General features: G+C 42.1%; 1 protein-coding gene across 1 annotated transcript in view; it reads left to right on the top strand.

Annotated features, from left to right (window-relative positions):
* The first annotated feature begins 333 nt into the window (after positions 1-333).
* LOC126278756 (odorant receptor coreceptor-like) overlaps positions 334-12,731 on the top strand; it is a 53,808-nt gene continuing 41,410 nt past the window's right edge. Inside the window, exons 1-2 of the mRNA XM_049979033.1 lie at positions 334-579; positions 4,138-4,281. Coding sequence (XP_049834990.1) covers positions 334-579; positions 4,138-4,281 — 390 coding nt within the window. The remainder of the gene's footprint in view (positions 580-4,137; positions 4,282-12,731) is intronic.

The following is a 12,731-nucleotide window of genomic DNA, read 5'->3' as shown; positions in this document are numbered from 1 at the left end:
TACAACACCATTATATTTAGACGCAACTTTTACACAGACAAAAAAGAAATTTTCGAAAAAATTTAAATTTAAGTTAAAATTAAGCTTTTGGGCGATATATAACGTAAAAACTCAAAAAGTACGCAGCTGAGCCTTGTATAACAATTGTAATGAAACATTAAAAATTTCAAAACTAAGATAATTTGAGTTACATGCTCTATAATGGTTTCAATTTAAAAACAAAAACAAAAATCGGTACAGGCTTCTGAAAGAAGTTGTAGTTACTGCAGTTGCGGAGTGCATGTACACCTGCTCGCCCCAGAGGGCTGACCGCGGCTGCCGACCTCCTCCCAGATGGAGGCGGAAGCTTTGGCGCTGCTGGGTCGCAGTGGGGCGGCGCTGAGGCAGCTGGGGATGTGGCGCCCCCCCGCCTCCGGGCCGGCCGGCCCCCGCCTGCTGGGGGCGGTCTTCATCGTCGCCACCTGCGCCATCGTGGCCGTCTCTAGCGCCGTGCAGCTCGTCGTCGACACACCCGATGACCCGGAGACGCTGCGCGACGTCTTCTTCCAGTGCACCAATTGTAGCTCCTGGACCATCAGAGTGAGTCAACGCATTCGTAATCGCCTGTGTAGCCGAGCCGCTGACTACCATGTGGGGGCCGCAGGTTCGATTCCTGCGGAGGATAGAGATTTTATCCGCTCGAGGACTCCGTATTGTGTTCTCCTCACCAATATTTCGTTGTCATTTCAGTTCTCTATTTAGACTCACTAGTATTCTGACTGGTTTGATGCATCCCGCCACGAATTCCTCTCCTTAGCCAACCTCTTCATCTCAGAACTTGCAATCTATGTTCTCAATTATTTGCAGGATGTATTCCAACCTCTGTCTTCCTCTACAGTTTTTACCCTCTACAGCTCCGTCTAGTACAATGAAACTTATTCCCTGATATCTTAATACACTATGTGATCATAAGTATACGCACACCTGGCTGAAAATGAATTACAGGTTCGTGACACCCTTAATCGGTAATGTTGGAATCCAGTATGGTGTTGGCCCACCCTTAGCCTTGATGACAGCTTCCACTCTCGCAGGCATACTTTCTTCCTGGTGCTGGAATCTTTCCTGGGGAATGACAGCGCATTCTTCACGGACTGCTGCACTGAGGAGATGTATCGATGTCGGTGGGTGAGGCCTGGCACGTAGTCGGCATTCCAAAATATCCCAAAGGTGTTCTATAGCATTCTGGTCAGGAGTCTGTACAGGCAACTCCATTAGAGGGATGTTACTGTTGTGTAACCACTCCGCCACAGGGGGTGCATTATGAACTGATGCTCCATAGTGTTGAAAGACGCAATCGCCATCCACGAATTGCTCTTCAGTCATCAATACAGGTCTGTGCTGGGATAGTGCCACGCTAAACAACAATAGGTGCGAGCCCCCTCCATCAAAAACACTACCACACCATAACACTACCGCCTCCAAATTTTACTGTTGGCACTACACACGCAGGCAGATGACCGTCACCGGGCACTCGTCATACCCACACCCTGCCATCGCATCGCCACATTGTGTACCGTGATTCATCAGTCCACACAACGTTTCTCCAATCGTCCAGTTTTTAGATTCATCTTCAATGTTATCACCAATCCTGAAGTTAAGTCTATCGCTGTTCTCATTTCTGGTACTTCTCATTACTTTTTACTTTCTTCTATTTACTGTCATTAGACTGTTCATTCCATTTAACAGATCTTGTAATTCTTCTTCACATTCACCGATCATAGCAATGTCATCAGCGGATCTTTGATATCCTTTTACTTTGAATTTTAGTTCCAAACTTGAATCTCCCTTTTATTTCCGTCATTGCTTCTTCGATGTATAGAAGCGTCCCTTCTCATACTCTTTTTAATCCTTCGATCTTTTTCTTCCACTCTCAGCTCATACAGTCACTCTAAACTTAGTAATCCTGTTCAATAACTCATCTCGCTTGCAGTGTCGTTATTATACATAAATGAAAGGAAATGAGTAGATGGGCTTGCTGCTTTTCAGTTGCACAAAATGGAGAATGATACAAGTTGGAATCGGTCAACTCATTTAAATACCTGGATGTAGCCCATTGTAGGCACATGAAATAGAGCGACCATAGAGGCTAAGTAATGGATAAGACAGGCATATTTTGGGATATTCGTAGACTGTTAGGAAATCCAATCAGTCTGAAAAGGCGACTGCTTTCAAACCACTCATGCGACCCATCGTAGATTTCCTCAGTTGTGCCGAATAGCACTAAGACGAGACATGGAACGTACCCAAAGAATGGCAGCAGGAATGGTCACGGGTTTTTTGACGCACGGGATGGTGTCACACAGACGTTGCAACAACTGAACTGTGAAGATAGTCATAAACTACCCAAGACACCATACTTGGGGTTTCAAAAACAGGATTCAAATGGTGACTTTTGGAATACACCACAACCAGCTGTACACCGTCCCTGTAGGGATCGCGTGGCCAAGATTACATTAGCTGCAGCACACGTAGAGCCATCCAATCGTTCTTTGCAAGATCCATTTGCAAATGGAAAGGGAAAAATTACTAATAACAGATACTTCTAGAATCATCCTCTGTTATGTAACTCACATTGGTTTGCAGTTTATGGATGTGTATGGCGATGTACAAAAATATGGGAACACCACCAACACAACCCACTACCATACCTAATACTGTGCAGGCAAATCTTCCAGTCGTCCCGGAGTGGACAAATACAGGTTTTGAAGGGAATCTTACACTATTTCGATCAGTTGTAGAATTTTGGAACACGTATTATGTTCGAGTATAATGACTTTTCTGGAGACTAGAAATCTGCTCTGTAGGAATCAGCATGGATGTCGAAAAAGACGATCGTGTGAAACCCAGCTCGCGCTATTCGTCCACAAGACTCTGAGGGCCATAGACACGGATTCCCAGCTAGATGCCGTGTTTCTTGACTTCCGCAAGGCGTTCGATACACTTCCCCACAGTCGTTTAATGAACAATGTAAGAGCATGTGGACCATCAGACCAATTGTGTGATTGGATAGAAGAGTTCCTAGATAACAGAACGCAGCATGTCACTCTCAATTGAGAGAAGTAAAAGTGATATCAGGTGTGCCACAGGGGAATGTCGTAGGACCGTTGCGATTAACAATATACATAAATGACCTGGTGGATAACATAGCAAGTTCACTGAAGCTTTTTTCGGATGATGGTGTAGTATATCGAGAGGTTGTAACAATGGAAAATTGTACTGAAATGCAGGAGGATCTTCAACGAATAGACGCATGGTGCAGGGAATGGCAATTAAATCTCAATGTAGACAAGTGTAATGTGCTGTGAATACATAGAAAGAAAGATCCTTTATCATTTAGCTACAATATAGCAGGTCAGCAACTGCAAGCAGTTAATTCCATAAATTATCGGGGAGTAAGCATTAGGAGTGATTTAAAATGGAATGATCATTTAAAGTTGCTCGTCGTTAAAGCAGATGCCAGACTGAGATTCATTGGAAGAATCCTAATGAAATGCAATCCGAAACAAAGGAAATAGGTTAAAGTACAATTGTCCGCCCACTGCTTGAATACTGTTCACCGGTGTGGGATCTGTACCAGATAGGGTTGATAGAAGAGAGAGAAGATCCAACGGAGAGCACCGCGGTTTTTTTGCAGGATCAGTTAGTAATTGCGAAAACGTTACGGAGATGATAGATAAACCTCAGTGGAAGACTCTGCAGGAGTCATGGACTGAGCGGCTGGTCCCAGCGGAGGTTCGAGTCCTCCTTCGGGCAAGGGTGTGTGTGTGTTTGCCCTTATGACAATTTAGGTTAAGCAGTGTGTAAGCTTAGGGACTGATGACCTTAGCAGTTAATTTCCTTAAGATTTCACACACTTTTTTTTTGTAGATAGAAAACAACAGCATATTTGTGATGCTTCGTCCTTGTTCTACAATCCATCCAACTTGCTGCTCAAAAAATGTGTTCCATGGTTAACTTAATGATATGTGTGCAGCTATTTCTGGACACTGCTTACTCGACTCCAACGTCTGTGTTCCTGGTGACTTTTTTTTCGATGAACTGCACCCAGTCACGATTTTGATCGTAGTGGTTGACCCTTTGTTTTGTTGATGTTGACAGATAGTGCTGTTCATGCAGCAGAGGGTGCGCCTGGGACGACTGGTGATGACGTTGCTGGACACAAGGAAGAGATACGCCGAGCAAGTGCCGGGCATCAGAAGTAGCTACGACCAGGGCGCAGTGATCATCTTCTTTGCGTGGCAGGTCAGTTAGGAATTCATTCTTCATTGTTCTCTTAAACTTTATTTACACTGCTGTTTTTGCAAAAAGAGGTTTAATACAAAATATTTAAGAACATAAAGTAGGTGATTGTGTTTTCGGCTAGTGATGGGAAAAACTGAATAAAAACAAACGATTCAATCAGTCATTGGATAACAGTCGACGCATCGGGTTGTACCTTTACGTAACGGTTGAATGATTCTTTCATTCATTTTAGTGAAAACCGTCAATATTAGCAATAAAACGAAAACAATTGTATCCGTCAGTTGGTCTATTCATTCCCTGTCATAGGAAAGTGAAGAGGCCTCATGGTGTATGTCACAGTTAAAATAAAGATTATTCATATTCATTTAATTATATACTGAATGTACTAATTTTTCTTTTCATCATTTGCAATTCATTGATATATATATATTGCTGGGGATTAAGTGGTTGCTAATGCAATAACACACAAGTGATGGAACACAGGTGTTATTTGTGACATAAACTTGAGCATGAGAGTTCCCTTAGGGTTATATAAAGAAGAAAAGATCATTGCGAAATTTTAAAAGCTATTTATATTACATTTTACTGAAAAGCTGTGATGATGTCAATAGATTATGAAAACATTAACAAGCAAAGAGATAGGAATGGCAAGGTGTCAGACAATGAAAAAAGGTAACACATCAGTCAAAACACATTAATTTTATTTAATGATCAGTGCAAGTTGTTATTATTATTATTGTTAAAAGTGAAATTTGAGTAGCTGAAATGAATGTAATTGCTTGTAACAGTCTAAATAACCAGCAATAAACCTTTAATACCTCAAATTTAATGAACATTAATTAGGCGTTTCAAATAGTGACGTTTCACTGAACTTTACCTCACATAAGTGGCTTCAACCTCAAAATAAACTTAATAATGTGCAGTATGATTTTAGGTACTATTTGAACATACAGGAATACTTTTCAATCAACAAATGTTCCAAGATAGTACATCAACCATGAATAAAAACTGGGTTAACACGTCAGTTAACATCTGTAAACACTCCAGATAACAACATGCAATGAGGCACAATAAAAACATGTGAAACATGTAAACAGAGGAAGACTTCTTGAACTCTCATATATAGTGAAAGGCTGTCTCCATCAATAATCTGAGATTAAGAGCAGATACCCAAACACAGAATAAGATAGAATGCAAATCTCAGCCCAGAGAGAATGTAGCGATCTAGACAGCTTGGTTTCAAGTTGTTATAGCTCAGGCTAGCTCTATAAAAAAAATTTTGATGAAATTTAACCGACTGTGCCCACATTTCTCAGACTAGAACAGCAGGTGACAAAGCTGAACTTACATAAATCTTGAATATCAAATAAATCGCACATAACCGGCATGAATAATATTCATAAATTGTCAATAGGTGTCAAAATCAGAAACAAATCAGATAAACCATCCCAAATACCAATGACATAAACAGTTCTAGTGACTTAAATTAGCCAAGTTGGACTGGTAATCTTTTTAAATAAAAATTGAGTTAACCTAAAGAAATGAAAAAAGTAAACAGAGAAGTTTCATTTAAGTGTAGTTAAATTATATTGAAAACATCCATTTTAGAGAGATACTGATATATAAATCAGTTCCAGAGTCAGAAAATATTTTGTTAGCGTAATCTTACCAATAGCAACGAATTTTACGAATGTGTAGAAAGAGCGAAGAGGTGCTTTACGACCACCACAAAAAAATTTAAAAAATAGAGGTTTGATTAGCTGTCTTGATATTCACAACGTACTTTTTAAAGGTTTATGGATATGTAGAAGGGTCCTTAACTTGATATTACGAATACAACATTTCTTGCCAAAAGTCACAATCACTACTAAGATTTAAATTTTTGGGTTACATTTTATTGATAATTTTAAAACAGTTACCAAAACTGGTATGAGACATTATCAAAAACAATCACTATTTTTTTCAAAATTTTAAAGTGTGACGTATATGAGTTGAGAACAATATTTTCAGAAGGTGGATATAAAGTACACCGCCTCCTCTCCCACTCCTCATGGGATTGCGAGGGTTAAAGACACAGAATGTGTAACCACAGGATAAGTGGATAGTTAATGAATATAAGCAAACAATGGATGGATACACAAAACGTGGAGGGCAACAGGCAGATTCCATATGCCTAGATACCCGGAAGGATTTGACACTGAGCGCCGCTGCAAACTGTTGACGAATGTTTGAGAGTGTGGTTTTGTCTCCTAGATATGCGAGTGGCTCGAACACCTCTTAAGCAACAATAGAACCTAGAAACGTTGTCCTCGGCGGTAAATGTCCGTCAGAGACGTGGGTATCGTTAGCTCTTACTACCTATATACGTAAAGTGTAAGCAGCAGTTTACGGATTTTTGTTGATGACGCAATAGTGCACAGGAAGGTGTCTCTCCAACCCTCGTCGGTATAGCAAGGGTTAAAGAAACAGAGGGTGTGACCAAAGTGTCCGTGGATAGTTAACGAATATACACACATCAAAATAGTTTTGCATCACCTCGGGTCCGAGACTTCCGGAATCAGCACAAAAAATTGGAATGGAGATCAACGTAAACAGCATTTCCGCATCTTTTATTACTCGTGAAAACCACACATTGCATGTTGTACCACCATACAGCGAGACCCTCAGAGGTGGTGGTCCATATTGCTGTACACACCGGTACCTCTAATACCCAGCAGCACATCCTCTTGCACTGATGCATGCCTGCATTCGTCTTGGCATACTATCCTCAAATTCATGAAGGTACTGTTGGTCCAGATTGTCTTACTCCTCAACGGCGGATCGGCTTAGATCCCTCAGCGTGGTTGAAGGGTCACGTCGCTCATAAACAGCCCTTTTCAATCTATCCCAAGCTTGTTCGATAGCGTTCATGTCTGAAGAAAACATGCTGACCACTCTAGTCGAGCGATGTCGTCATCTCGAAGGAAGTCATTCGCAAGATCTGCTCGATGGGGACGCCAATTGTCGTCCATGAAGACGAATGCCTCGCCAATATTCTGCCCATATGGTTGCACTATCAGTAGCACGATGGCATTCACGTATAGTGCAGTCGTTACGGCGCCTTCAGTGACAACCAGCAGCCTAAGTCGGACCCACACAATGCCGTCCCAAAACAGTAGGGAACCCTCACCTTGCTGCACTTGCTGGACAGTGTGTCCTAAGGCGTTCAGCCTGACTGGGTTGCCTACAAACGCGTCTCCGACGATTGTTTGGTTGAAGTCATATGCGACACTCATCGGTAAAGAGAACTTGACGCCAATCCTAAACGGACCATTCGGCATATTGTTGGACCCATCTGTAACACGTTGCGTGGTGTCGTGGTTGCAAAGATGGACCTCGCCATGGACGTCGGGAGAGAAGTTGCGTATCGTGCAGCCTATTGCGCACAGTCTGAGTCGTATCAGTACGTTCAATGGCTGCACGAAAGGCATTATTCAATGCAGTGGTGTTGCTGTCAGGGTTCCTCCGAGTCATAATCCGTAGGTAGCGGTCGTCGTCGTCAGTAGTAGCCCTTGGGCGGCCTGAGCGAGTTCCTGCCTCTCTGTGTCTCCATCGTATCCGAACAACATCGCTTTGGTTTACTCCGAGACGCCTGGAGACTTCCCTTGCTGAGAGCCCTTCCTGGCACAAAGTAACAATGCGGACGCGATCGAACCGCGGTATTGACCATCTAGGCATTGTTGAACTACAGACAACACGAGCCGTGTGCCTCCTTCCCGGTGGAATGACTGGAAATGATCGTCTATCAGACCCACTCTGTGTAATAGGCGCTGCTCATACATCATTATTAACATCTTTGAGCGGTGTCTGGCTCATTTGTTTGGTCGGTTACTGCTGGTACAACGTCAGGTTATCAAGATTTGAGTGAGTTTGAACGTTGTGTTGTAGTCAGGGCACAAGTGAGGGGACACAGCTTCACCGAGGTAGCGATGGAGTTGGGATTTTCTCGTACGACCATTTCACGAGAATACCGTGAATAACAGGAATCCGGTAAAACATCCAGTCTCCGACTTCGCTACGGCCGGAAAAAGATACTGAAAGAGAATAGTTTAATGTGACTGAAGTGCAACCCTTCTGCAAATTGCAGCAGACTTCAACACTGGGCCATCAACAAGTATCAGCGTGTGGGCCATTCAACGAAACATCATCGATGTGGACTTTCAGAGCCAAAGCTTTACGTCTCGCCTGGGCCCGTCACATTTGATTGTTGATGACAGGAAACTTGTTGCCTGGTCTCGGTCAAATTGTATCGAGCGGTTGGGCATTTACGGGTATGGAGACAACGTCATGAATCCATGGACCCTGGTTGTCAGCAGGGGCTGTTCAAGCTGGTGGAGACTCTGTAATGGTGTGAGGCGTGTGCAGTTGGAATGATATGGGACCTCTGGTACGCCTAGATACGAATTTGACAAGTGACATGAACGTAAACATCCTGCATGATCACCTGCATCCATTCATGTCCATTGTGCAATCCGACGTAGTTGGGAAATTCCAGGAGGACAATGCGACACCCCACACGTCCAGAATTGCTACAGAGCTAGCCCAGGAAGACTCTTCTGAGCTTGAACACTCCCATTGGCCACCAAACTCTCCAGGCATGAACATTATTGAGAATATTTAGTATGCCTTGCAACGTGCTGTTGAGAAGAGGTATCCACCCCTTCGTACTCTTTCGGATTTATGGACAGTACTGCAGGATTCATGGCGTTATTCTCTAGAGCACTATTTCAGACATTAATAGAGTCCACCCCACGTCGTGTTGCGGCTCTTCTGTGTGCCCGAGGGGGCCCTACACGGTACTAGGGGTACCAGTTTCTTTGGCTCTTCAGTGCACGAACCGTGGAGGTCCAACCGGCGGTTTCTATATTCCTAGATTTCCGGAAAGATTTTTATTCGATGCTCCACTGCAAATTGTTGATGAATGTGTGAGCATACGGTTGTGGTTCCTAGATATGTGACCCTGCTCGTAGACCTCTTAACTAATAGAATCTTGTACGTTGTCCTCGGCGGTAAATGTTCATCAGAGACAAGGGAATCGTCAGGAGCTCCCCATGGAAGTGTGATAGGACCGCTCTTAGTCCCTACATACGTAAATGATGTGGAAGACAGGGTGAGCAGCAGTTTACGGAGTTTTGTTGATGACGTTTCGGTATACGTGAAGGTGTTGTTGAGTGACTGTGGTAGTATAGAAGATGACTTCGACAGTGTTTTAATGAATGACAGCTTGTTCTAAATGTAGAAAAATGTAAATAAAGATGAGTATGAAGAAAATATTGTAACGATAGAATACAGCGTTATTAAGGTGTCGCTTGATACACGTCGTATCGATTAAATAACTAGGCTTAACAGTCCTAGGTGATGTGTTTAGAATCCCTAACATGTAAAATGAAAGGAAGACATGAAGCTACTCAGAGGCTCGCTGTTACATTTGTTACCCATGGGTTGGATCAGCATATAATTATTACGGAGCTGCTTAGTGAAATCAAATGGGAATCCCTGGATGGAAGATGACACTCTTTTCGCCAAGCAGTATTGTGGAATCAAAATAGCCGCGGGTGTACTGCCAGTCTATAGTGTCCAACGGGCCCGTTGGACACTATAGACCGGCAGTACACCCGTGGATATTTTGATTATCAAATACGCCGGGATAAACTCAAGAATCACAGTATTGTGGAAATTTAGAGAACCGCCATTTGAAGCAGACTGCAGAATTACGTACATTTCGTGTTAGGACAACGAATATAAGATGGGAAATTATGGCTTGTACGGAGGTGTTTAGACAACCGTGTTTTCCTCACTATATCTGTGAGTGGAGCAGGAAGGGAAATGATTATTAGACATGCGTCGTACCCTCCGCCATGCTCCACTGCGTGGCTTGCTATGTAGGGAAATTCAGATGTAAGTAGATTTGACTCTGATATTTCATACCATTGGTATTATGCTGGGCAGTCGTAAATGGTTACCTTGCAGCGTTTCCCGGGTTTTCTAAATGTAGGAATCGTTCGTGGCCGAGACATTTTAGGGTAAATAATACTAGATTACATGGAAATAGAGCATCAGCGCAGTTAACTGAGAAAATATATTCTTGATTGTTTGCAACAGCTTCAATAAAGAACGGAGTTCTCTCCTCCGTGTTGGGAACGTAGTGGCGCCCCTGTTATTTTATCAGTCGCTGTCGACGTTTATCGCAAGGTGAACGCGGCGTGGTGAGCGGGTGCGATTTGCTGCATCGCAGAGAGGAGAAGGTACAGGTAGCGGTAATATCTGTTTAAGCAATACAGAACAGGTCCTTTGGTTTCTCCAGGTAGCGAAACCCACAAGCACAAGCACTGTGCGACCAATAATTTAACTTTGTATCATCGTACAGCAACAAATCAACTCACCGAAACTTTCGACTGTCAGGATGGCGCCGCACAGCTTATAGCGACGATTTGTTAAAAAGCAGGATACTTAAGGAACCGAATCGTCGACATAGCACCGAAACAAGGTTATTCTACTGAGAATTGTCGTTGATTCGAATCATACGATTGAATACTACAAATCAGTTTCACGGTGCTATGTCTGAATCCGAGGAAAGGATCCCTTGTGCGATCACTTTGTTGCCCTTCTGGCTGTGCGTCAGACTTTTTAAATTCCTTTTCTAAGGAACACGCAGACGTATCAAGTCGAAATTTATGTGACATTCGTCTCGAATGCAAAAAAAAAAAAACAGCCCACAGTTGCACTAATTATGTATATTATAAATTTTGTACATGCTTTCAACTATAATAATATAGCCTTCTTCAGAAGTCCTAAAAAGTGATAAAAATAACATCAAGACCAGCAATACAATTTATAGATAAACTTCTAAAATTACGTGTGTGATAACATATTACTTACATAAGCTATTGCAATCGGGAGTTTATAAATTGAAATGTAGTGATTGCCAGGCGTATTACGTAGGGCAGACAGGTAGAGCTATAGCCATAAGATATAAAGAACATATGCCGTCGAGGATGGGTACGAATAAGAATGGGTCAACGTTTGCCGAAAAAATCATTGAAGAAGGACATACGCCCCAACCTGTTAATGACACCGAGCTATTGTGTAAAGAAGCCAACGGTATGAAATTAGATTTACTGGAGGAGATGCAGATATATAATCACAAAATTTATGGCAATAGGAATTTATTGAATTATCAGTGTTATTTGAAAAGTTGCAGCTTTCTTGAAGGTTTTCAGCCCGTATTGGGCATAGCAGACAGGCACTAGTGGTGACTCGATTGTGGCATATTACTATATGACTGAGGTAAACTACTAATTATGACAATGCTCCAGTAGGAAATTGTAAAGAGGCATAAGCTGCTATTATGTTAACAATACTTCGTGTTGAGAAAGTTATGTTGATGTGCCTTTCATTGTCTTGTGCCATGTTACCGCACTTATGCACTAGACTGCTATTTGTAGAACTATCAACATTCATTAGTAGCGTGCCTATGTACAACGACTACGGTCGGCTGGTAGAATTAGCCTTATAAGCTGTTAGAGAGTATGATGTAGGTTGGAGTTTTATTTACATATAATAGCCCCATTTTTGAATGATGCTTCAAATAGTAATGCAAACTTTGTTATATGAGTTTGTTAATGTTTGACCACTTTAATGATCGTAGGCAACAGAATTTTAACTGTTGGACGGTCGTATTAAAAAGTATAAGGTACTTCAGTTGCACCTGTAGGCTTGACTAATATTTTATCGTAGATATCAAGTTAGTTTCCTGAAACACGGTGCGTTGTAGCTCAATGTGGGGAGCGCCACCTATGGCGCGCAGGATGTAGCACATCTGACGACCATGCACCAAGTATAAGAGATGTAATGGCGGAGGACATACGGTGCCACATGTAGTTTTATTTATGATCGAAACAGGCTATGGTCTGTTGAAGTTATTTCATTTTATTGATCTTGACGCAGCCGCTGGGCTAGGACGTTTTTCATTACTTTAAAAAGTTTATGTAAGTAATATATATCACATACGTGATTTTAGAAGTTTATGTATAGATTGTATTACTGGTATAGATGTCATTTTGATCACTTTTTAGGACTTCTGAAGAAGGCTATATTATTATAGTTGAAACGAAGGTCAAAATTTAGAATATACATAATTAGTACAACTCTGGGCTGTTTTTCATTCGAGACGATTTCGTAACCGTTGCTGGTGTTGCTGCCACGATGAAAATAATGTTTTGTGACATTTTAAGGTCTACGATCCCTTAGCGATTTACGCAACAGCAGCTTCTAAGTCAATCCAATCAAAGGATATAGCCACTCATGTCACATATTTTAATACTCGCACACTCACTCATCAAAACCTAAGCGGTAGTTTCCGTTGACCTAGTATCGTCAGATTTGCTAAAAATCAAAGTCTCACGCTACAA

This window comes from Schistocerca gregaria, chromosome 6 (assembly GCF_023897955.1).
Source record: "Schistocerca gregaria isolate iqSchGreg1 chromosome 6, iqSchGreg1.2, whole genome shotgun sequence".
NCBI classification, from domain to species: Eukaryota; Metazoa; Arthropoda; class Insecta; order Orthoptera; family Acrididae; genus Schistocerca; species Schistocerca gregaria.
Note: the sequence above shows the minus strand (reverse complement) of the source record. Positions and strands in the feature narration are given on the sequence as shown.